Below are 26,860 nucleotides of genomic sequence, written 5' to 3'. Positions count from 1 at the left end.
CATTCGGTAACTAACATTTAGGTGATGTTAAGTCAAATTGAAGAAACATAGTAGACTTTGGAAGAAAGGAATGTTGGTATTTTAGCTTCTTACCCTTATTAGGTAAAATAGCCAAAAATACTTATTTCATGTGTGCCTTCAAAGATCTACACTAGTTTAAGCATTATCTCCCTCTTTTAACTTGAATGAGTTAAAGAAAGGAAAGCGTTGCAGGTTTAGGCTCCATATGGACTGTAGGGAAGTGAACGAAATTAGTGGTGTGCGTTCTCTGAACTAATGTGTTTTTCTGTCTAACATGTTGTATAATTTACAACTGCAGGCAAAGTGTGTTGTGCTTTTTTTATTATTATTATTTGATGGAATTTAATCTGATTAATTTCCCCAAGAACCAACTAGGCTTTATTGACTTATTTGCAAATGGCCAATATTGGTATGAACATTTAAGGCCAAGATGGTGGCTGCGAGGGGGGCTTATGTACTAAACAATGTTTAAAAGTTTCCATTTTTAAACTGCCCCATGGCCTATCTCAGGATTTATAACGGCATTGGTATAATGTACAGATAAGAGAAAAGTTTCTAAAAATAAGTCTCCTGATGGATTTTTTTTAATACAGTTTTGTGTTTTTAAGAAAAATCTTGATTTCCAGATTCGTGGGGGGAAGGAGAGGGGAAGAATGCTGGTTTGCTTCTGGGCCAACGTAAGATGATTTGAAATGAATACTTTAAGTTTGTAATCTATTGTCTTTCTTGATTTTACCAAACTTTTCTAAACCACTTTTTTTTCCTTTAGTAAAGTCTTATGATGAAATTTTTGTTTTGATTGAGAATATTTACAAGTATATGAGAGAAAAAAAAAAAGGAACATTACAAAAGTTGGTATGCCAAAAATATCAACATCTTTCAGTGTTTTCATACTTCTCTTAGGTATTCAGTGATAAAATTTGTGGATGAACTGGAGAATTAAAAAGGATGTCTGGAAATCAGCTTTATTTAAAAACCAAGTTGAATTTTTTAATATTTCCTTTTTTATAAGTTTGTTTTTCAAATCAAAAATTTCCCCACTTTTTGTAGAATACATATTAAATTTTATGAAGCTGCTTTACATACTGTTATTTTATTGCCTTCTTGACAATGTTATTTGTCTAAAACTCAAAGTCTCAAGATTAGCCATAATACAGAAACATTGGATGTTCTCCTGGTAATCTACGTGCTCTTGATGACGTTTGGTAGTTACTGTTATTCATGCTATATATAACAAAATCTATTCTACATAAGGATTTAGTTAAGTGTTTTGAGAGGCCCATTAGCACTTCTCGGCTACTGGAGTAACATTTCTTGCCAATATGTAAGCACGTGATTCCAAAACATCTGATTATTTCAGTTTAAAAATTCAGTTAAGTCCTTGTAGATTTTCTATTTAGAAAAATGCAATCAATTTTTCTTTTGAAGAGGAGTTCTGTTTTGTTTTTTTTACCTAATGATCAGCTAATTTGTTTTTATGTAAACATGTCCATGTGGTTTGGCATTAACTGTTGGTTTTTCTTTCTCTCTCTTTCTTTTTTTGGTTCTACTCACATAAAGTGAGGCAATCATTGGGAAAGAGGTGGCTTAAGTCAGTGCCCACTGAATGTTGAGTCGGCTACAGACCGAATTCAGCTCATTTGGGGTTCCATTTCTACTTGTGTTTCTATTCTTTCAGAAAATTTTGGTTGAGAACTTACAGTTGTTCTTTACTCCTATTATTCTTCTACAATATTGCCTTGAATAATTACTAGAAACAAACAAACAAACAAAGAAACCAAAAAGTTGTGACTGTTCCAATTAGATGACTTAATCCTTGTTTTTCTGGCAAATGAAAAAGCTTTGCATTAATGAGATAAAAGAGAATGTAGATGACCTTTCTCAGAGTTATGTAACACCCACGAAAGACCTTATCTAGGTGATTTGTGCACAGCTTAATAATCTGGGATCCATGGGCCTAGGGATTCCATGCCCCCTTGTAATTTCCTGCAAAATTACCCTGATGTGCATTTTTATAGGGAGGAGGTCCGTAGCTTCTACTAGAAGATTAATATTCCTCAACAAGAATACTGTTCTCTGAGACCCTTGAAAGAAAACTAGGGACACATAGTTTGAGTTGAAAATATACTTAAAATTATACTTAAAAATTACATTTGTTACATTTCTAAAGATGGCGCCGCTTTCTCTGGCACTGCCATGTTTCTTGCCCTCCCTAAAACTCCACTCCGCTAACCAGACCATGCATTCGCTCTGTAGGATGGGTGCCTCTTGGGCATCCTGGCTGCATAGACAGACTTCCTTTTCCCCAGTACAAGCTGCCAACTTAAGACCTTCCAGGGACATCGTATTTTTGAAGAAACCATCTTAGGAAACTGGAGTTTCCCTAAATCAAACTGACAGAAGTAGTAGACAGAGTCACCTTTGTGCTTTTGCTCCTTGAGGCTGGAAGCACTCAGTCAAAACAAAGCCACTTCAGTGATTTCGAAAAATGGGTAAGTAGAGAAGGGCTAGAAAATGATGTATTTGGCTCCTCTCAGAAGAAAGGAAAGAGGGAAAGCATGGAGTTAAGCATAAAGTAGAGTAACATAAAATAAGAGTGAATAAGAAAGTTGTAAGAAGCATGTCTTAGCCACAGAGCCAGGGAAGATTCTTTGGAGTACGGTTAGCATGTGGAGTTAGAGCAATTCAGATAATGAATGTGAATATACTTTGAAAAGTATTAAGGGTTCCGCAAATATAATGGACCAATAGGCTAATGATGTGAAAGGAATGTGAAGAGAGGGTTGTAAATACAAACGGACACATAACAGATTTGAGGTCAACATAAATTATTGTTCAATCTTATGAGGTCTTGAGCTCAGGCTTTGTAGCCAATACTTGTGAGTTGACAAAAAAAAAAAAAAAAAAGTCATTGCAGATGTTCAGGTAATGGGAAAGCCAAAAGGATCCTGACAGCTCATGGGTCCAGCCCCTCATTTTACAGCTGGAGAAACAGGCACTCACCAGTTTCATGACCTGTGCAGGGTTCACCACTAATTCATAATACAACCTAAGTTTCTGATTCCCAATGCAGCATCACTCTAGATATCTTTGTCATTTTCTGCTGTTTACATAGGTTGAATCATGGAAGGTTTTAAAAACTGATCATTGTCCTTGTCTTACCATTTGTCTATAAAATGTTTCTCCAAAACAGAAAAAAAAAAAACTGTAAATGACTTGATGCAGAATAAAAAGCCAATTGCATTGATGCTTCTTTCTCCCATGAAATTAATTGTTTTGTGTTCCTTTGTGTCAAGAATACTTGGCTCCTACTACGGGCATATCACTTCCTGAGTAGTGGTGGTGGTTTCTATTTTGTCTCCTCCAGACTTAAGCTCCTTGAAGGCATGGGAGGTTGTTTTCAGCGTAGTGTCTCCCAGCCAAGTATAGCCCTTGTCACCCAGTGGTCTCTCCGGGAATGTGTGCTAATTTGAATGTCTTTTATGCTGTGAAGTAAAATTATGTGTCTAAATCTATCATTATTTCCAGTCCTTAAGGCACTTTGTTATTGTTACACATTTCCAGTGAGATGTAAACAAACAGTTTGAGAAATGGCAAATAAGGGGCTTAGGCAAATTAGGGTAGATTAGGAAGCAATAAAAAAAGGTTCAGCTAAAGTTAAATGAAACAGCAGGGGGCCAAGTGATGCTTTACAGATAGAATATTGTAGGTCGTTAGAGCTTAATAGGCAAATGTTTTCATTTTAAGGGCTATAAAGTAATTTTTAACTGCAATTTCCTCACTTTTAAAGAAGCCCTTTTAAGGGAGAAAGAGAGAAATCGAGAAAGTACTATTGATATTTGCTCATAGGTTTTCTTTTTCTGTAAGCCTTGTTCAAAGCAGTCTTTTCACACTGCCTTCTTCCCATTTATAGAAATGATATTGACCCTTTGAAGATATTTTCTTGTCCAAATGATCATAGTTCATAAAATTAAAAGTCAAGTTGACGTCTGTCTCAGCCCTCAGCCAGATCTCCTTGACCACAGATCTCAAGGGAAGTGTGGGGAGGTGATTTTATTGCCATTTTGCAATAATTGTATACTCTTATTTCATCTTCTAGAGCTTTTGTTTCAAGCAAGAATGTGCTTGGACTTAAAAGAATTCAATGCACAGGAATTATATATTCACGAGGCAGTCACAAAAAGGGACTAGCAGAAGGAAAACAACGGAGGTGAACTCGCTTCTACAATGTGTAACAGTTGTGTGTGAGGAAGAAAGGGAGATAGATTGCTCACAAAGGGGGCAGACACCTCAAAGGAGTTTTCTGCCTCTTTAGCCTATTTCAATAGGATTTTATACTCTTTTACCTTGGAGAGAGAATACCAAATCCTTGTATTTAATAGCAGATGTGGCAAATACTTGATGAATTAATTGCAATCAGAATCAGAATAAAGTGGAGGAAAAGACTCTGCTTTGTTACTTGGGGGATTCTTCTCCTTGGCTGCCATTATTGATTATAGAAGCCGCTTGAGAGGAATCCGCTGGGCAACAGCTCTGGGGGTAGCATTTGGCCTGGGCTAGTGGGAGGCAGAAAAATCTGTCCGCAAGGAGTTTAGAAGCTGCCTAGGAGACAGAATCAATGTACTGGGACACAGCAAGTCAGGTAAATTATGACATTTTAAGGAACTTCATCAAATCCTGTTAGAGGAGCCTTGGATCTGTGGAGTTAATGGAGGTATTAGGACATGAAGAATGAGTAGGATTGGAAATTTTAAGAAGTAGAGTTTTATTTGTTTGTCTCTGCATCTACTCATTTATTTAGGCATGGTCCTTAGGTTTGAGAGGGGAAATAATATGATTCAGACTTAGGGGTGAAAGGAAATTGATATGGTTGTATTGAGAAGAAGGAAACTAAACTGAGAGCCTAATAATGTCCATTTAAGAGAAAGTGACAAAAATTAACTAAGTAGTTGAGACTATGGAGGCCTTTGAAAGCTGAACAAAGGAGTTCAGATTTGAAGAGGCAGAAAGTAAGAAGGTACCGAAACGTTGAGTGTGAGAATTACACTACTGAAGAGATGTTGTAAGAAGTATGATCTGGCAGCCATATGTAAGAGGGATAGTGTTGGGAGGACCTGTGCACAGAAAGCTCATTCTAGGACCACTGCCATAGTGGACTGGTAGACTTATTCAGGGACTATCACGGAGGTAACTCTCAGAAAGCAGAAAAGAGCGTTAACAATAAATCCACAGAGCAAACTTACCAACTAAATATAAGCAATGAAGGAGTCAAGGTTCCCTGGCTTGGCAACCATTGGAAATTTCTCAGGCTAAGTGGGCAGGGGAAAAGTGAGAAGCAGGGGCACACCTTTTTTTCCCCTTCCAAACATAATCCTTTAAAAAAACTAGTGGTGGGGGGAGAAAAAATAATGTGTTCATAAAGTTTTGTAGGTTTTTTTGAACTAGGAAAAAGGTAGTCATTTTTCATCATGATTTTTAAGAGGCCTTTGTAGTTTTAATAAAATAATGTTAGGGGCTCTGTTTTATTTATAACATTTAGAGCTTATATTTAAGTTAGTCTGTTAATATCATTTATGCTGAAGAAGTATAGAGGAAATATTTTATGGCATGTGGAACAATGTAAGCCCAGGATATTTTTGTATCTTTCTGAATGAAAAGGATTGATTAAACTGAAATACTGTTCTGTACCTCCAGTAATGTGACCAAGAGTTGCCTTTCACATAGTAAGTATTCAGTAAAAGCTTGTTGAATACATGAATAAACACAAGACATAGCAAGCCAGAATGGCCTCTCTGCATTTGGCAGGAGAAAGGAAAGCAATGTGCCCTCATACCAATCCCTAAATACCCTGCCACCCTTTCAGAGATATGACAGAGGAGATGGGATGCAGAATTGGAACAAATGAACAGTGATTCCGTTTGGACTTGCCTTCTTTTATTCTGATTGTGTGTGTGTGTGTGTGTGTGTGTGTGTGTGTGTGCTTCTCAACAATTCGTAGTGTGGCTGAAGAAAGCAGACACAGCTTTGTGTGTTTCCAATCCTTGCAAGCAAGGATTATATATTATATATATGTGTGTGTATATATATAACATATGTATGTATATTTAATATGTATATATAATATGTAATATATAATATGTATTATATATATATTATATGGGACAGGAACAGAGTATGAGCCATACAAAAGATGTAATTTATTCTCATATTACTTATTGTATTGGATCGAACATATATTTCTATTCTTGCTACATCCTTAATAATATCAATGTTAAAAGTCCTCAAAAGAGAATTCTGCATTTGGATCAAATTACTGACCACAGTAGAGATGTTTTTATGTAGAGTATATAGAAATGAGATAAAAAGAGACATAAATTATTTATTTTCATTTTCTTTACCACCAGCTTCCTCTCCCTCCTCCCCAACCTACTTTTTATTTTCTTAAGATGACCATGTTTCTGGCTTTTAAAATTTTATATGTCTTTGAATTTGAATTCTGATAATCATTCGTGAATTATCCCCACTCATTTGAAAGTACAGTTTTCTCTATTTGTTATTATCGTGTATTTTAGAATAGTGATAGGTTTAAATTTTTTTTAATTTGTTTGTTTTAATCATCAGATGTTTATGGCAGTGTGAAATTTCATCTTATCTGTTATCTTTTACATTGCTGACGATCGTGAGTTACTTCATCTAGTTCGTCAGGACACAAATTTAATGGACCAAATCCCCACACATTTTTGAGACCTTTCATCACCTTGTACCAAAATCCCAAAATGCAGGTGCTGTGTGCATTGCACATAAGTTTTTTTATCAAACTTAGAAAGATTATGAAAAATACAATGTGATTGTATTGCCAGAAAACTTAATTGAAGAGTTTAATAGGAAACCGTTTAAGTTCTGTAAGGCTTTTCATTTTTGTTGACACAATTTTATTGCTTCTATGGTGCCCATAATATCTACAAGGGAAAAATAGTTCTTAGCTCAAAGCTAGACGGGATTGCTAGTCAAATCTTCCCTCAACAAAAATGGTCTCTGTCACTGTGTGTCACAAAGAAGGCAATAGAGTTTGCTAGAACAACGTGGGTTCTGCTCTCTGACTCTCTTTCCGAGGCTCTGTTTTACACTGTGTATAGTTATTTTGGTGTCTCTTGACCTTTGCGGTCCTTCCCACTCCCCAGCGCTCCTCCCCTATTCTCTTCATGATGCTCTTCGTTTCCACCTTCTGAGAGGTTGGTAAATCCTAGCTTAACTCCTTGATTTCCATCCCCGTTCCCACTGCTCTTCGGAAACCCACATCCAAGTCCATCCTAGGACACCTCCTGCCTCACTGTCTTTGGCCTCTTACTGTTTTCCCTGCCACCGGCTCATTCACATCATCACGCCAGCATTCTCTCCATCATCCTGCTGGTGAAAAGCCTTCCTGCACACTGCCTGCCTCTGTGTATTGCCCATTTCTCTGATCCTTTTTACAGAAGAACTCCTCAGAGAATTGTCTGCACATGACATCTCCATGTTCTTCATCTTCATTCTTTCTTACACCCCATTCAGGGGGGCCTTGTCCTTACCACTCCACAAAAGATCAAGGCCTCTGAGGACCCGTTCTTTGGCAAATCTACTGGTGAGTTCCTAGTCCTCCTCAGACTAGACCAACCAGCAGCTTTTAACAAGATGACCTTTCCCTTCTTGAAATGTCTCTTTCACTAGGCTTTCCACACTCCATTCTCTCTTGATCTTCTCCTACCTCGTTGACTCTTCTTGCTTGGTCTTCTTCACTGCCCCCTCCTTATTTCAGAAGGGAACAGTGGGAGTGCCTCCACGGAGTGCAGGCAATAAAGAGAGAGCAGTCCCTATAGGGAATTTAAAAACAATAAAACTGAAGGAAAGTTACCTGTTTGATTATTATTTTTGCCATGCACAGACAATTCCAAACAATATCAATGATAAAATATTTCTCCCTTCTGGAAAAGATTGCTCATGGGGTCCCCTGCTTTGATATGCCCCTGTGTAGGCATGTAGGCCAGGTTCAATCAGGGACCCTCATTCTCTAGGTGATCTTATTCAGTCTCATCTCAAGGACTTACTCTACCATCTATATGTTGACCTCTCCCTCCCTCCTCCTCTCCCTTCCTCCACCCATATCTGCCTACTTGACCCCTTTACTTGGATGTATAAACAGAGCATCTCAAACCAAACATGTTCTAAACTACAGATTCCAAACTTTCTCCCTCCTGACTTGTTCCATCTGCATTTTCCCTCATCTCAGTAAATAACATCTCCATTCTTCTGATTTCTTGGGCAAAAAAACATCGTTCTCTCACTTGCCTCATCAGACCCATTGGCAAGTCCTATCTGCTCCTCGTTTGAAATACGTATCCGTTCCGCGACTCCATCTTTGGTCTGAGTCACCACCTATATCTTGCAACGTCACCAACATCTTATTTTACTTGACCTTTCTGTGTGATTGTATGCTTGTGCCTCATACTTCTGGAAAAGTTCTTGTCCTTCGGCCACTATTTTACCAGTCACTCCAAGGTCCTGTGTTTACCTCTTTTTCTCTGTCATTATCTTTTATCATGTTTCAGTGATCTTCAGTGCCACTTCTTAATTTTCCTTTCTTAGAGTTCTCTCCTTAGAAATTATCTTCCATACTTTATGCGTTCTTCCTGAGATTTACTCACAGGTATTAGCTTCCAAGTATTTGGAACCCAGTCTTCTCTTTTAAGATCTAGTTTCATAAACTGAAATGTTTTCCAAATAACTCTGCTCTGATTCATGTCCAGAATTGAACTCATCATCTTTTCTGTCATCCCAATCTTGGACTTTTGAACTTTCTTTTTCTCTCCAATGCAATCACTGTTCTTCTTTTATCCATGATTTTTCTAGACAGTAATGGATTGAGGTGCAGTGCATGTTCCAGTACCCTTTTTTTTTTTAATAACGAAACTTTTCCTCTTCCATTCCATCTTCCACACAGTATCCCAAAGATGCAAATATGATCATGGCACCCCCTGCTTAAAACTTGCCGAGATCAAGGGACCCTTTGCCAATACTTTGCATTCAGGCAAAGGAGAAAAAAAAAAATTGGCCATGTCTCAGGAACCATTTTTTTCTACTGCTAATACAGTCCAAAGAAAGCAATGTGCCAAATCTCATCAATCTGTTTGCTCATTAATGAATGATTTATTAAATAAACATTTCATGGGTATGCATAAGTATTGTCTTGAAAATTCATAGCACGTTCCAATAGTACATTTTTCACTCTTGGCTCCAACCTAGCCTTTCTAATCTTCCTTTTCTGGGGCTATGCATACTTTCACTAACTTTCCCTCTCCAGATTTATTTTACTTATGTTTGTATCCATCATTGCCTAGGTCAATTCTCGTAAGTGTAATTTGGGGTATATGACCATATAAATTCGACCATTCCTAATGTGGTGAAATGTAGAAGACTCCAAATAGTGAAAATCCAAGGATTATTTACATATAATTTAGGAAACTTTTCTGCGTCTTAGGTTAATGGTAAATTTATTTCAACAATTATAGTGTTGATAAAAAAGAATTGATCTAGTCATCTGAGGATTTTCTTTTATAGCCATATATAATTCACAAAATAAATAAGCCTGCATGTGAGAAGCAGTAACTTCCCCCATATATATAACTGTATAGAGGAATTTATTATAAGTAGTAATGGTACATTCCATGTCAGCATATTTAAGACCTTAAATATTTAAAGAGTATGATACAAAGATTGTATTTCCTGGAGGTGTTGATAACAACAACGTGCATTTCATCCTTAAAATGACTTGCCGTGGCAAGCAGAAGAGATTTTATCCCCCCTTTACAGATGCAAAGACTGGCTCCAGTATGTTAATAGGTCTGTTTAAATTTACAGAGATGGAAGCTCAAGTTTTCATTCCCATTCCATACATTTCCCATTTAACGTTGCCTTTGTGAAAGCTCTAGAACATTTGTTTCTGGTTCGTTATGAATTCCTTTGAAGAGAAAGCAAGTGTCATGTGCTTTGATGTTGTGCTTGGTCAGACGTATGATTGAGGTGACTATATTGTAAGGAATAATCTAGAAAATTAAGCAAACTCTGTGTTTGTGTATGAATGGAGATGTGTAGGGTTTTGGAGACTGCCACATTTACAAATCTGTATATTCTGAGGCTGTTTATGACTTCTCCTTAAATTTTTCTCTTGATGAAAGGCCAGTGGTGGGGGTGGGGTTTGGAATTGGAAAGGCAGGGTCCCTCTCTTCCAAGAGGAAGCCTAGGGCTGACTTGGATATCACTACCAGTCTAAAGAGTTCATCCTCTTTACTTTAACTTTTCTAAATGGCCAAACCAGTGTGAATCGAAGTCTTTATAGCTTGGTACACATACCACTTTTATAACAGAATGTAAAATTTGCTTTGGGATTAAAAAAAACTTTCAAACTACATGCCTTAGGAAAATAACGTTTAGTCTTGTTAACATTTGCTCTTTCCAAAATATCTACACATATAATAGTGATATTTTAAAGGTCTAAAATACTAACTTAGCTGATAGAGAGTACGGCACCTATAAATATAACCTAAAAAGTCATAATATCAAATTGATGTTGTCTTTCCTTTGAATAACTTGTAGTCAGCAGGATGGACCAAAGCCAGAGAAGAATCGTGCAAGAGTGCAGCTACTACCTGTTCAGTACTAGACGCTTTATATTCTTTATTCCTTATCACACCTCATTTACATATAGGATCCTTAATTTCAGGGGGCTAAGTAACTTGCTCTGCCAAATAGCTAGAAAGTGTTGGAGCTGGGAGTCAAGTCCAAGAGTATCTGTCTCTAAGTCCATGTTTTTTCTTTTTCCTTAACGCAAATATACGCATAGCAGTTGTCTGTATTCTCTTAATGAAACAGTGTTTTGAAGAACACAGGCTTCTAAGGGCCAGATAGCTACAGAAGAAGAGGGCAATTTTTATGTCACTGCTGGCTCACCTTTTATCTTTGTTTGCTCAAAATTTCAAGCAAAGAGAATGAATTTCAGTTAAAAAAATTACCATTATTTCAACACGGAGTGCCTCATTCTGGTTCTTCCCAACAAGAGTGAATGATGGTTCTCTGAAACTAATGATGTGCTACATGTTGGCTAATTGAATTTAAATTTAAAAAAAAAAAAAAAAGAGTGGATGCTGGTTTCATGGATCACGACTCCAAAGAAGTATGCCCAAAGACTCACTGAATGTGACTGAAATAAATCAGAGTTTTGTTTCAAAGTTGTGAAACTGATTAAATTCTGTAATTGTTGTAGTAATTTAAAAACAATGCCGTCTTAGAGGGAGGCACCTATCATTGCTAACGTCTTTGAGGTGAAAGCATAAGAGAGGATATAGAAGCTTCCAAGAACCAAATAATATGATGAATCAAAGAAATGCAACTTCCCTGAGAGTAAATGATACCCTTGTAAGGAGACTTTGAAAGTGGTGAAGGAAATAGTGATAAAAATGCACTGCTGGATAAACATTTATTTTCTTTTCATTTAAAAAAATAATTTAAAAAGGCTTTTGACCTAGCATGTGGCTATTCAGAAAAGTTGGTAGCTGTGGAGTAGAAAGAGAGGCTTTCATAGGTGAAGAACGTGCTGTGTGCTACAAAGGCACGGGCTGAAATGAATAGCCAGTGCCCGGCAGAAGCAGAGGCTATCAGTGGGTAGAGTAGGGTTCCGTGTGTAGACCAGAGGTGTTTCCTATGTTGATGAGTCACCTCACAAAGCCAACACAATATGCTAAAGAAGGAGAATCGTTTCAGACAATATGGAGATTGTGATGAATCCTGTGAGGTCTTAGGTGCAGATCACTGGGTAACTGACAGATGGGAACACGATGTTTCCCCTAAGTCACAACAATAGAATTTTGGTCTCTTAAATTCAAAGCAGTCAGAAATGAAACAGAGTCTAACGTGGAGAAATGCATTAGAAATTAATAAGTTTAAGAAAAAATACTTCAGTAAGAGCACTTTCAAGTAAGACACATTAAGAAGTTGTATGAGTAATTTATTGAAACTAATTGATATCAGGAACTTATTAAATTCTTTTGAGGTCCCATTACACTGAGGTCATAGATGATTCAAGAAGCAGAAAGAAGTGATCACACTTTCCTGGCCTAGAGGCCCCAGGAGATACTACTCCCTTACTATATAAAAATAACTTCTGGGTAAAACCAGACAGGGCAGGGCAAAGGAGCTTTACTTTTCCAGAAAATAAAAAATTACAAATCCAGCCCCGTTCAGATAATTGACACTGGAGCATCCAATGCACTTCAATCTGTTACTGCCTAGAAGAAATAATTTAAGAGAAAGCACTGCAGGTCAACAAAGATGATGTTGCTTGGTTACTCAAAACCATTTGGTAGCATGCTGAGTTGCTCAGCTTTTTAGAAGAGCACTCTTTGTATCCACGTAGGAAAAGGATGGAGACCACTTGAAACCATTTTTAATTGCAAACCTGCTTCATCTGAAAATAGGCTTCACTTTTGCTGTGCACAGGCAAGTTCAGAGGTCTTTATTAAAATGTAAACTACCGGAGCGCCTGGGTGGCTCAGTCCTTAAGCATCTGCCTTCGGCTCAGGGCGTGATCCCGGAGTCCTGGGATCGAGCCCCACATCAAGCCACACATCGGGCTCCCTGCTCCACTGGGAGCCTGCTTCTTCCTCTCCCACTCCCCCTGCTTGTGTTCCCTCTCTCACTGGCTGTCTCTCTCTCTCTCTGTCAAATAAATAAATAAAATCTTTAAAAATAAAATAAAATAAAATGTAAACTACCAAGGTAATAAAGAATGTTGAATTTGACTTGTTCTTTTAGATATTGATCTTGTTGTGATGAATTTGCTTCGAAGGAGTTTGAACTGCTTTTTTAGGAGGTGGGAAATTCAGGTTTAAGGCATCCTGGCCCAGGAGTCCTGGGGGCTGCCTGGAGGCAACGATGTTTGGGAGAGAGTATGAAGCTTTGGTGTCAGACAGACTAAGTCCAGATCCTACTTTTGCTACTCTCTGCCTTTGGGGAAAAAAATTACTTAAAGTGTCTGAGCTTTAATATCTCATCTTTTTATAAAAACAGTGATTTTTCTGTACAGATTTACTGCAAGGATTGAGTAAGAAAATGCATGTTATGTGCTTAGCACCTAATGGGTTTCCTACCAAATATTCACTTATTATTTTAAAGTTAGAGTGCTGCAAATATATTCTCTTCTATATTAGAGTCTCGGAAATATCCTGTAACAATGAATCACCTATCTGCAGTAAAGGTAGGAGGGATTTCAAAAGGGAAATGGGGAGGAGAAGGTAGGAGAGTTTTTGAAATGTGGATGCTTTTTTAGAATTTCGTCTTTCCAGGAATTGGACTCTTTTCTTTTTCTTTCTTTTTTTTTTTAATGGATGGAAGGAAAGTGGAACCCAAAATGTTTCCTAGGACTACAGAAAATGTTTCTCTTTCTCGTTATTACTTTAGACTAGTTGGCTTAATATTTATTCTGTTTAGTGTGTTTAGTGATACATATTCAATGTGCTATGCATTTTGCTAAAATAGTGATACACTTTGTGATTTAACGCATTAGCAAATCACCGGGAGGAGATGAGATGTGAACATTTTGTAGGCAGATACTGTCTTAGTACTATCCTTGGCAGCTTGAACATTCACCCAGTATTTTAAAAATTTACTAAACTTATACCAAATGGTTCCCAAATTTTGCTGATAAGAATACAGAGAGCTCATGACTGTTGTGATCATGAAATGCAGATTAGGTTAGACTTACTCCCAAATGAAAGAAGCATTCTTAAACTTAGAGTTCTCTACTTATGAATCTAGACTGTTCCCAAAAAATTGAAATTCCAGATCTTTCCCTGATCATTAGATTTGTATTGGTTGTAGTTTTTTTTAATATTTTAAAAATTTATTTAAAAATAATTAAAAAATTTTAAAATATTATTCCGAATAGCAGAATAAAATATTATCCCGAAAAAAAAGATTTGACATATGAAAATTTGATCATTTTTTAACTAAGATGAAATGCCTAAAAGTTATTAGTTTACTTACCAGAATAATCATTCGTATAAGAGAAGGGAAAGGTGAAAAGGAGTGATGCAGTGGATAGGTTTATGAGTTGGGATGGCAAGTAGGGGGAAGTGAGACAGAGCCTTGAGAACCTTCTGTTACATAGTTAAAGGGAACAGGAAGCCTAAAAATTTAGGTTTTTAAACATTGCCTTTGGAAATGTAACCATTTGGGTTAGGCCAGGGGAATAGGTAGTTACCAGAATTCAGGCCAACTGAGAAACATGAACACAAGACAAAATTGCAGAATCAAAAGGAAAGCTACTTTTAGGATTTAAACAATATGGCTTAGTATATCATTGTGGCTAAGCTACCTATCCTCGAAATAAAAATGCGTGGGTTCAAATCGTGGCTCACCACTTGCTAGCGGTGTTCCAGTGCACATAAAGGGCATCAGTCAGTACCTGGCACAGAGTAAATACTCTGTGAAATGTTGTTGTTGATGATGGTGATTGTGATGATCGATACACTATTCCACAGAAAATGGGACCGATTACTCCCACATTGTGTTAATAAAAATAGAGTAATTTGGTACCATTTTCAAATGTGTGATCATCACCAAATTGACAGAATAGAGTAGAATACTGGATAAATTGTCAGTGGTATTATTTTTAAATTGTATTAAATAGGAAAGGTCAGGTGCTAGAGAACACAAATTAGTAATCTAATTAAATCACCAGCAAAGAGACAGATCGTGTTAACAGCAGCCAAATTTGTTATTACAGAGCAATTATTAAAGTGAAATATTGAAAGATGGTATGTATCATTACTAGGTTTTAAACATTTCATTTACACAGGCAGAAAAGTATAGATTAATCAGTTCATTTGTTAAGTTAAAAGCTCCTTTATTAAAATATTTATATCATTTGTATAAAGGGAACAGCATTGTTGAGGACATAAAAAATATTCTGTGGCACTCCGAACTACATTCCTTTACAAAATTATTTGCACAAGTTGCTCCCAATGGAACAGTTTCCAAGTACCACATATCCTAATTTGTGAGATTAAATAACAGTTTCTGGTTTTGACATTTTGCACATTTCCTTAAATCACTCTCAAATAAAATGATTTCAGTGTGGCACCAAGCTATTATTCAGTTGCATCATATATTCAAGGAATGTATTGTTTTATGAAATGTTGGAATTTTTACAAGACTAGTGAAAGTTGCTTTCTTCCGCATCTCCCCCGCCCCCCCGCCCCCCTGCCCCGTCCCCCTTGGCTGCCACTTAGTTTCGGGACTTCACTAAGACTAGGAAACCTTTTATAGCCTCCTTGATACTGTGGTATTACAACTGGATACGTCCAGACATTCCCAGCCTTTATATCAGGCTGAACTGGGTTCCCTTCCAAGCTCTGTCAGTTTCAAACTTGGGAACCTGGGGCAAGTGACCTTAACCTCTTTAAGCTCCAATCTCCTGACTTATAAAATAAAGATTAACATTTTCCTCATGACTTTACCATGAGGATTACATGACTGTTTTTCAACATTTATTTATTTATTTTAGAGAGAGAGCATGCAAGGGGAAGAGGGTATAGGGAGAGGGAAAGGAGAGAAGCCGACTCCCACTAAGGGGGAAGCCTGCCTGTCACAGGGCTCGATCCCACGACCCTGAGATCATGACCTGGGCCAAAATCAAGAGTCAGGCACTTAACCAACTGAGCCACCCAGGCACCCCTTACATAACTCTTTTACATGAATAGGTCATCAGAGTACTGGAAGAAATACACACTCAGTAAATTGTCATTTTTAAATTTTTATTTTCATGAATCTTAAAAGAGTAGTGGTCATTTGGTCAAATTTACTTAAACACTCCTGATACCTGTTTAAGTATCTGATACACTGAAATGTGTATGTGTGTGTGCATGTGTTTGGAATGATAAGGATTCTTTGATAAATTATATTTTCTTTCTAGAGAAGAGTGAAAGAAATGGTTTAATACACACTCACACACATTTATATAGATAATCTCCTACTTACAATGGTTCAATTTAACATTTTTCAACTTTACGATAGTCAAAAGTGGTAAACATTCAGTAGAAACCATACTTCGAGTTTTGAATTCTGAGCTTTTCCGGGGCTAACTGTATGTGGTAAGATTCTCTTTTATCATGCTGGGCAGTGGAAGCGAGCCCCAGCCCCCAATCAGCAGGCACTTGCAAGGGTAAACAACCAGTAAACTTGGAACCGTCCTGTGCCCACCCACCCATCCTGTTTTTCACTTTCAGTGCAGTTTTCAATGAATTACAGGAGATATTCAACACTTCATTATAAAATAGGCCTTGTGTTAGATGATTTTGCCCAACTGCACGCTAATATAAGTGTTCTGAGCACGTTTAAGATAGGCTCGGCTAAGCTATGATGTTCAGTGGGTTACATGTATTAAAAGCATTTCGACTTGAGGTATGTCCAACTTACAATGCATTCGTGGGGACTTAACCCCATCATAAGTGGAGGAAGATCTGTATATGTAACAGAATTAGTATCTGTGTTTGGTATAATTGAAAGGGCTTTGGATTTTGAGGCGTGAGGCTCTGGGAAGATTTTTATAAAATTCTCGTCTTGAGATTCATCTGCTTCCGCGTATAGGGCGTAGATTCGTGTTTGAATAGAAGTGTCCTGGTGACTTTGACCTGCCTCGCTTTGTCCTTAGCTGAGAATCTGTGAAGATGAGAGTTCTTGAGGAACTCACAGTTTACTGGGGAAATATGCACGAACCATGTAAAAAGTTATAATACATCCTAAGTTCTGAAACATATTTATAAGCTAATTGTTATGGGAGCACCGAGGAGGCGGCACTTGCTTTCGGTTTTGAGGGGAGAATAAGAGTTTAACAAGAGAGAAACAAAAAGACATTCACAAAGTAAAAGAAACAACACTGGTCAAGGCATAAAGATCCAAGAGGTTGCCAAGAGGAAGAAGGTGGGTTTCTTGAATGACATATTGGATGGATGTCAATACTGTGATCGATCTGGAAGTTATTTGGATTTATAAGCAAGATATAAGGATGAATTCTTCCTTTCGAGACTAATTTAAGTTCTGGTTATTAAAAAAAAAACAAAAAACATGATGTTTTTTGTTGTTGTTGGGATGAAGACACTGAGGGTTTATTATCATTCTTTTTAAATAGATCAGCCCCAGAGGCCAAAGGTGTTGTACATAGCAGGAAAAACAATCAGTAAATGCAATAATAGTGCCTTGGAGTGCACTTCTATTTTCCAGGTTAATTATTTGTTTAATTAAAGCCTTCAGAATCAACCAGAGATGCTGATGCCCAGAAATATTAGATAAACATGAATCTCTTTGGCGGTGTAAGAATTGTGTGACGATCTTTTCAACCTCTCAATACAATCCAGCCTTTTCTCACTTTGAAGACTAGATCACATTGCATCTTTATTTGTATTTTTTCTCTTATAATTGTTGATTATTTGTACAGTTATATCTGCATATCACCAAGGAAGGAATTGAGGCTTAGAAAGGTTAAATTATGTACCTAAGTTCCCTTACCTAGAAACTGATGGAGCCATGAGTGGTGCTCGGGCAATTCTGTGTTCTGGAGAAAAAAGTTCTTGCAATTTTATGAGAGATTAGACTGAAGAGACAAGGACTTCAGGGCAGGAAGATTGTTGTGGAAGCTACTGAAGTTGTCAGTAAAGAGAAGGTGACAGAGAAATAGAGAAACACACGTGACAAGAGACATTGCCGTAGAATCAACAGTGTGGGATGACTTGGTGTGGAGAAAGAATGAGACATTGAGGGTGATTTCTGTGGTCCAGTCATTTTTTTTATAGATTCCCCCATAACAGGGAACACAAAGGAAAAATGGAGATAGATGAAAATAATGGCTTGTGCTCGGGCTTGAGTTTAGCAAATCAGGACATTGTTGGCGCTTCTGCTCGGAGCTCAAATAAAAGATGAGAATACAGATGTGAATTTACTGACAACTTGGACATGTTCTTCAGATTTCCTCAGGTCCTTGTTTTTTGTTTTTTGTTTTGTTTTGTTTTTTTTGTTTTTTTTCTGCTGTAGTCTCTCACCTCAGCTCTCAGATATTGAAGTTTTGTTTTTTTTTTTTTGCTTTTTTTCTTTTCTTGCTATCATGACAGAGAAGTAAAAGTATCCTCATAATTTTTGCAATGTGCCATTGCCATTATAACACATAGTCCTACAAGGTAGGCCTGGCCAAATATCCAAGAAGTAAAAATCAAGTGAGTCTTCTGCTTCCATATTGTGTCTGCATTGCTCTATTTGTTGCGTGCTGCCATTGGAGAATGTTATCTAAGCTTACTCATTTTGCTAACCACTGTTCCCTGGGATGTGAGGTGTGCTGGAGTCTCACCTGAGCTCCACCTGGTGCTTATTTCTTTGAAAGTCAGACTTGGGGTTCTTGTGATGCTGTGACTGCAGAGCCAGACGTGGTGTGCTCATTATTTTTCACTCTAATATCTTCTGCAGAAACGGCCTCTTTGGGAGCCAGGACCTGTGAGGACGATCTTACGGAGCAGCAGTTGAGAGCAACCTCAGGTAAGTGGTCTAGTCCTTCTCAAAATCGCATTTGTCCTAAGTGAGTTACATTTGCTACTCTTGTAATTTGTGTAATAAATGTATCTTTGGAACTTCTCTAAATAGAATTGATCAGATCTCTTATACAAATGAGTTAAAAGCAAAATGAAATATAAAATGACATATCTACTATATTTGGATACATATATAAAGTAACATCTTAAAGAACAAGCAACTTCTGCAGAATGATTTCTCACATCTACATTTACACACTGTGAAGTTTCACCTAAATGGTCAGTTTGTTACAAAGTATAACTCAAAAAGCCAGATACTGTTTTTCCCCAAATCAAACAACCTAGTTGGTGGGGTTATTTTGTGGTAATTAATGAATTGATTGGACTTTGTACACCCATGTCAACGCATTTACTGGTCCCTGTGCTGTGTGTGTGTGTGTGTGTGTGTGTGTGTGTGTTAAAAAAACTGGCAGCAATGCTTTCTTAGTTGCATTATATTCAGATAATTTAAGAGGAAATTCACTCTTGTTGCCACAACACACCTCATTTATTCCTGGCATGATCCCAATTTTCAGATTTCTACAATTGGAATGATAATATGCTATATAGGAAAAAAAGATTATAAAAAGTCCTTTGCACTCATAATGGGGAAATGAAATATGTTTTGCAAGGGAAAACATCCCTCCAGTATAAAGTCAGAATTTCTGTCTTTAAAAATTCTTTAAAGTTAAGTTCACCTTCACCTATGCATTCTCATGAATACTTTTTCATTTTTTATGTTATTTTCCCCTAGAAAACTGGAGAGCATATTTAAAATAAAATTGCATAAATCAGTTCGTCTCCCTCACCTACAGCCCAATCAGAGGATTTCATTAATGATCAGTTTGAGGTAATAGGCCAAATATCAAGACTATGACAAAAATATCAAACAAAAAAGAAAACACTCCCTGCCAATACAGTTATTTATCATTTTGTAAACAAGGGTACCATGATCTACACCTTCACCAAGGTCTCTGAGAAGCTTTATATTGAGATACTCTCATGCCTTCTGGATATTTTCATGGAGATGTTCTAGTGGGAAGTCCAATATAACAAATTCCAAATGGAATTTCTCATTTTTGCAAGACCGTTTCTTCTCTTTCTCCATCTTAACTGATGCCATCCTGCTATAAATGTAGTTATCCCAAGTAGGAAAACTAGGAATCCTTAATTTTACTCAAAATATTAGTGCCAGGGACTGTTGGGCTTATGTCATGAATAAGACAGATGACCTCTCTCTTTTTTTAGACAATATTTCTATACAAATAAAGACATTCTTTTTTTTTTTTTTAAAGATTTTATTTATTTATTCGACAGAGATAGAGACAGCCAGAGAGAGAGGAAACACAAGCAGGGGGAGTGGGAGAGGAAGAAGCAGGCTCATAGCGGAGGAGCCTGATGTGGGGCTCGATCCCATAACGCCGGGATCACGCCCTGAGCCAAAGGCAGACGCTTAACCGCTGTGCCACCCAGGCGCCCCCAAATAAAGACATTCTAGTCAGATTGCCATGAACACAATGGAGGAAGTAGAAGAGGTGATGTGCTAGAGCTTCTCAAAGTGTGGTTGCCCTACGGGCAGCATCAGGACAACCTGGGAATTGTAAGAATGCACATTCCCGGTCCCCATCCTACATTTACGGACTCAGAAACATTGAGGGTGGGCCTGGCAATCTGTAGTTAACAAGCCCTCCAGGTGATGTGATTCCCACTAGAGTCTGAGAATCCCACCTGTGTAACAGGTGATGAGCGTCTTTAGAAACAGTGGTCAGAGAAGTTCTCTGAGGAAATGACAGATTGGCTGAGTCCTAACTAATGAGAAGGAGCCAATTGAGCAAATCTGGGGAAATGCCTTTTGGGTAGAGGTGGAAAGAAGTTGGTCATGTTCCAGGAAGAGAAAGAAGGCTAATGTCTCCGGAGAGAGGTTAGTGAATGAGTAGGTGAGTAGCATAAGGTACAGTCAGAGAGGGAGACCAAGGCCTGGTAATTTCAACCAGAGTAAGAAGTTGGTGTATGATTCTGAGTGAAAGAGGAAGTTTGGCAAGGTGCAAGCCAGACACTAGCTTGGCTTTATAGACTGTGCAGCATAATTGTAGGAAAGCAAGAGCAAGGCTTACCTAGTTATTAGACCATTTCAAAATCCAGGTAAGAGATTAAGTGTACTGGCAATGGAGATGCAAGGAAATAGATTTAGTTTGTGCTATTTTCTTTGGGGGGGGATTTGACATAATAGAACTTGCTAATAGGTTGTATGCGTATGAGAGAGAAAGAGAAGAGTCAAGGAGGATTCTTCCTTTTGGTCGATGGTGATGGTACCATTAACTGAGATGGGGGAGATGGGAGAGCTGGGAGTTAAGGGGGAGTTGGGGGAGATAGGGGAGATGGGTGATAAACAGAGTGAGTTGTGTTGAGGGGGAACCAGAAGTTCTAATTTGGGCATATTAAGTTTGATATACCTTCTAGATATCCAAATGGAAATATAAAATTTAAAGTAATGGATCTGGATGCTATCATCTAGGCAGATTATTATTTTTCCTCAAGTTAGACTCCCTTTGCAGATAGAGAAGAGAATAGGGATTCGGACCAATGCTGCAGACACTCCAATATTTAGATTTTAAATGGAGGAGGCTTCAGCAAAGGGGAATAAGAGGGAACTTCCAAAGACGTAGAATGAAAAATCACGATAGTCTGAGGCAGAAAAATTTAAGAGAGGGACCTTTCTCAAGGAGAAAGGCATAGTAACTTCTGTTGAGCAAGCTTAAGTAATATGCAGATGAAAAAGTGACCCCTGGATTTCACAGCACAGAAGTCCTTGGTGGCTTTGAGAAGAGCAGTTGATTGGAAGCCAGACTGGGGAGGGTTGAATAATGAGGGTGATCTAGTTGAGAAAGAGAAAATGCAAACAACAAACAAAACCACCCGAACCAGACCAAAATCAAACCAAACAAACAAGTACTTTAAAAAAGTTTTATTAAAGGAGAATAGAATGGGAAAGCTTCTGGACGCCTCTTCTTCTCACAATTTTACTTCCTAAATTAAATTTAGTTTTCCAACCAATAAGTCTTGCCTGTCTTCTATATTCCAGGCACTGTTCCAGGTGCTTCTGGCACAGAAATAAACAAGATAATTACTGTTTTCTGTAAAGGTGTACCTATTAGGGGAAGTAGGCTATACACAGATAATTTTTACACACTAGGCTAAATTTTTGACATCAATGCATAAGAAAAGAAAAGTAATTAATTAATTAATTAAAAATTTAAAGATGTACTCAGAAACATTAATCTTTGTTCAACATTCAGGGAAGTGTTTTTGGAGAAAGAAGTAATTAATACTAGTAATAATACAGCTAGCATTTTTTCGTACTTATTTTGTGTTAGGCTCCATGCTGACTGATTTTTCTTCATTTATCTTATAACAAACCTATGAGGTAGGTGTTGCTAACCCCATTTTTATGGATGAGGAAACATATTTCCCCACACTGGCCAGAAGGAAAAGTGGGAGTTATACAGTGGCAAAAAAAAAAAAAAAAAAAAAATATTCTAGATAAGACAAGGAAATATAATGGTAGATCTTATAGGGAGGAAGAGGGCATTAATAATGGTTACATGTTTCTGGAACAGTGGTTCACAAAATATGGCCCTGGGACCAGAAGTACAGCATCACCTGGGAACTTAGAGATGTCGATTCTCAGGCTTCACTTTACACACACCAAATCAGCAGCTTTAGGGGTGGAACCCAGCAATCTGTGTTGTAACAAGTCTTCCACGTGATTCTGATGCCCTAAAGCTTGTGAAGACTGTTTTTGCAATTAAATGCTGGATAGGAAGGGAAGAAAGATGAGACTGGGGTGGTAGACAAGGACCAGGTCTCTTGAAGGTATTCTTGCCATGTACTTCTAGAAGATCGAGCTTTTTCTTTGTAGGTGGTGGGCATTACTCTAAGATTTTAAGTAGGAGAGTCAGATTTAAGTAGATCAAATGGAGGATAGATTTGGATGGGGTGGGTCTGTACAGAGAGACAATGGAGGAGTTCAGGAAAGCATTCTTATAAGCTAGATGTCCAGAATAGTGGCTCAATATCTAAAGTTGAAACTAACACGTAAAATGTTTAAGTTATTCTCTGTTTCCTCCTTACCTGATTACTCCATGGGTTTAAAAAGTATGCAGTGTTTTCCTTAGACACCTCAGAGGGTTCCCAAACATAATTGTATAATAAAGCAATGGGAACCCAGCACAATTGGCTGGTGCTTGGATCAGAGGGCTATAACTGAAGTAGATTTGCCGAGAAATCATATAATTTTATAGAATAAATTAATAGTGATTTTCCAATTATTTTTTATTATTCCAATGGAAGTATTCTACACTAGTCACTCAAAAACTTTCCTTTCTTTTAAATATAGTTTATGTGTATGTGTAGAGGAACTTATAAGGTCATTATGTTAGGCGTGATAAAAATGCTGGGGGAAGTTATTATAACACACCTGTATAATATGAGACTACAGTAGTATTTTGTCTTCTTCCTAGTATTTTGAAACATTTAAAAATAAAAATGTATTATCGTTTATTTGAAAATTGGAAAGTCCTACAGGACCCTAATACACATTTTAATCTTAAGTACGTTCATGTCATAAAGTTTAGCATATGAATAAATACTGTATATTTTTATATTCCATAAAGCAAAAGCATAATTAAAAATACATATACTATGAATACAACAGTATTATGAAATGTTACTAATATATTATATATAACTATTTAATAATATATATTATATATATTATTATATAATGATAAAATAAAGAAACCTATTGATGAAAATGAAAACTGCCTTAGCATCTTCATTTTGGAGTTTTATGTAACTTAGTGTCTTTATTTTGCAATTTTATAGAATGGAATTTTCCTTAGTTTTTAAGGCATTCCTTTAATACATCTTACATATTAATACCTTAATAATATATATATATATATTTTCTGATAAAGCGCCTTACATTTTATGGCATTTTACAGTTGAGGAAATGTGGTATTTGAAAATTAGAATGTAGACACCCCTTCCTTTAACCCCAAATCCAACCTACAGTTTTCCTAGAAAGCTGTTTCTCCTCATTGATACTCTTGACTCTAAAGTCTATTTATAAAATGAATGTCAAATTTCTTTTAAAAGCTCTCTTTAAGAATGAAAGTGAGCTTTTTTCCTGCCTTGTATGAAACTTTATGGTGTATATAAGTTACCCTTTGATTATTTTTTGCATGATTAAAAATTTGCAAAGTTCTATGGCTCCAAAGAGCCTACCTGTAATAAACGGCTTACGCCTTCCAAACCACAAAACAGGCCTGAATTGCTTGAGCATTAGAGCTAATTGCCTGCCTACTTCAAAGGAAGAACCAGAAAAGAGAGAGGGGGGAAAAGTCACAGAAGCAGAGGCAGTGCAGGCAAACCCCCCTCCAGAGGTTATGAGTTGTGGCTTGGAAGAGCCGGGCAAAGTTATAGCCTCAGAACTGCTGTTTGCGATTAAGTTGATGGGGAGAGTCTGCCCCACAATCTTTCCCTGCTGCTGACACAGAGTCTTTGTTCACATTCAGATTTCTCAAACTGTTGCCAGGGTCAGGCTGAGGTCAGACACCACGGTGATGTATAGAAGAACATGTCTGGGAATTTCTCTCACACTTAAAACACATAGTGGAAAATGAGGAAGACCCTGCAAAAACTGTCTGATGAGACCCAGATTATACTGTAGTTTTTTCTTTTAGTCCCTTCGTGATTTTTGTTTTCTTCTTCTGACACACGATGGTTTATTAATGTGAGTTGCGATAGCCCGTACCATTTTATGTCCCCTCAAGATAAGGACACTCAGTAGCGCTCTGACACTTCATTTTCCAGCCCTGGGGGAAAGGTCCAGTAAATCTACTCAAAGAAGTCTTGCATCCCTTCCCCAGGATGAGTTGAAAAGTAATTGCCATGGGCTGTCGTAGGTAGAAGGCTTGACACTGGATGTCACGTCACATGTGTGGACTTGGCAGGGAAACAGCCCGATCCAGTCATGACCTCAGCCTTCCAGCCCCCTAAACCAAGCCGGCCACGGTCCCCACCCAGGCTGGCCCCTGCCGGGACGAGGGAGCCTGTGTTTGATCAGTAATTATCACTGACGGGGTGAAAGCAGGCTAGAGCCTTAAGAAGTGTTGATTCTCTCCTCTTAAAGTAAAAATTTCATAGGTATTTGCCTGAAAAGGAAGCTTCCCCCAAAGCCCTCAGATGACTGACCCCCTCCACCACGGACCTCGGCTCTGCTTTTGTGCAGTGGCAAAGTGCAAATATGGAATAAATGGATTTGTATGGTGCCTTTGAGGACTCACAGTTGAAACAAACTCTTATTTCAAATAATGTTCTTGTTTCCCCCATTGAGCCCAGAACTGCCCCCCTTCTGTTGTTTCCTGCTCACACAGTTGCAGAGCCGGGCTGGCAAGTGAGGCACTAAATAGCGATTTTTTTTTTTTTTTTTTTTTTTTTTTTGTGCTCAGCTGCTACATATGACAGTGGATATTTCATTCTGCTGTCAGAACGTTATTAATAAAACATGGGGTGTGGAGAGGGCCACGATTTCCCCTTTCAATCACTATAGCATTTGCAATGAAAATTTTATGCAGTGTGTAATTTTCAGTTAATGCTTGACACTTAAAATGTCCGTAGCAGCGTTTTGTATGGTTATTGAAGGGTTAATTGTATCATGTTCTCTGCATAAAAGCTCTGCTTATCAAAAGCAAATAGAAGAGTGTATGCAAATGTGTGTCGATGACCTTTTGCCTTTCCAGGGTTAATTTATATGGTCATTAAAGATTTTATGAAATTGAGCAGCCTGGTGCTTCAAATCCCATTTTACCTTCTTCTCCTAATTTATGTAATTCCTACCTGAACAGGGGAATATGATTTTTATTTTTTGTGCTGCAATGAAAACAGCATGCCATGCTGTGGGGAGTTGCGAGTCTGGTTATCTGGCATTACTCAGATTGCTAAAAATTCATTAAAATGTGACATCAGCACAGTGAGAGACAAATGATCGCAGGATGAAAGAGAACAGTGGGCCTTTCACGGATTAGTGCTACACAGACCCAGCATAGAGGCTAACTGCATAAACAGATTAATCCACCAGCAGCGGCATGGCTAAGATTTACAGAATAATTAAATAGGGTTGAGTTACTATGAGGATTTCCATGTAATCTAGCTGGTGTGAACCCGTGAATGAGGTGTGGGGTGATGTGGTTGTCATAGAAGAAGTATACCTTCTTATGTTGTCCTGTGCCCTATATAGCTCCCCCTATGGAAGACACACACATGCACGTGCATGCACACGCACACACACACACACGCACGCACGCACCCCAATGTAACTGAAGCTTTGAGATCCTACTCCGGCAAATTCCAAAAAATTCCCCTGGCGCCTGGGGACTGAAGGCAGGAGTAACACCTGTCTTATATTTAACCCGTCGTGTTCCCATTATTTCGCTAAAAATTTTTTTCCAAGAGTTTGGTTTGTTCTGTCATCTGTCCAAGTCCATGGAACAGTAGGTCCACGTAGTTTAGAAGTTTCTACTATTAAAATGACAGAATTGCCTTACATGTATTCTTAAACCTTTTCTAGCTTCACCTGTCCTGAAAAATGATTTCTTTTATTTTAATTTAGTACAGGCACGTTTTCTCGATGGAGGTAAAAGAAGTTACTTTTGATGACAATTTGCATTGGTACAGCCAGCAGATTCTAACAGAGACTTGCAAATGAATGTTCTTTCTTCAGAGTAGAATGTCTGCAGATGATTCATAAAGCACACGGTTTTTAAATGGTCCCGTTTATTTTAGTGGGCATCCTTCTGGGGTTTTCAATCCTCCTGACTGGTCTCCTTTTCTTAACAGAAGAACAAAGTGAGGAAGTAGACGGAGCAGCTAAGCCTGGAGCAGTGGCCGAGGAGGAGGAGAAAGACACAAGTGAGAGAGACAATAGTGAAGGCAAAAACTCTAAGAAAGATTCTGGTAAGACGCTAGCATCCTTCACCTTTCTTCCCTCCACCCCATGCCTTGCAATCAGCCCTTCCGTCACCCCCACCAAAGCTTATTAAAAGCTTTTATTCATTTAAACTGTCTGAACATTCCCACTACTAGTCATTGCATGTGCATTTTGCATGTGATTTCTATCAGTCGCCTCCCATTGA

At 37.9% G+C, this 26,860-nt stretch overlaps 1 protein-coding gene across 4 annotated transcripts in view; it reads left to right on the top strand.

The window, feature by feature from the left end:
- ZFHX4 (zinc finger homeobox 4) overlaps positions 1-26,860 on the top strand; it is a 179,100-nt gene that overhangs the window by 126,792 nt on the left and 25,448 nt on the right. For all 4 annotated transcript variants that reach the window (XM_087864792.1, XM_087864793.1, XM_087864791.1 and 1 more), the window contains exons 5-6: positions 18,565-18,633; positions 26,565-26,681. In XM_087864792.1, the coding sequence (XP_087720918.1) occupies positions 18,565-18,633; positions 26,565-26,681 (186 nt within the window). The remainder of the gene's footprint in view (positions 1-18,564; positions 18,634-26,564; positions 26,682-26,860) is intronic.

Source organism: Ursus americanus, chromosome 9 (genome assembly GCF_024610735.1).
Source record: "Ursus americanus isolate L20-20 chromosome 9, mUrsAme1.1.p, whole genome shotgun sequence".
In the NCBI taxonomy this organism is placed as follows: domain Eukaryota; kingdom Metazoa; phylum Chordata; class Mammalia; order Carnivora; family Ursidae; genus Ursus; species Ursus americanus.
The sequence above is the reverse complement of the archived record's forward strand: the minus strand, read 5'-3'. Positions and strand labels throughout refer to the sequence as shown.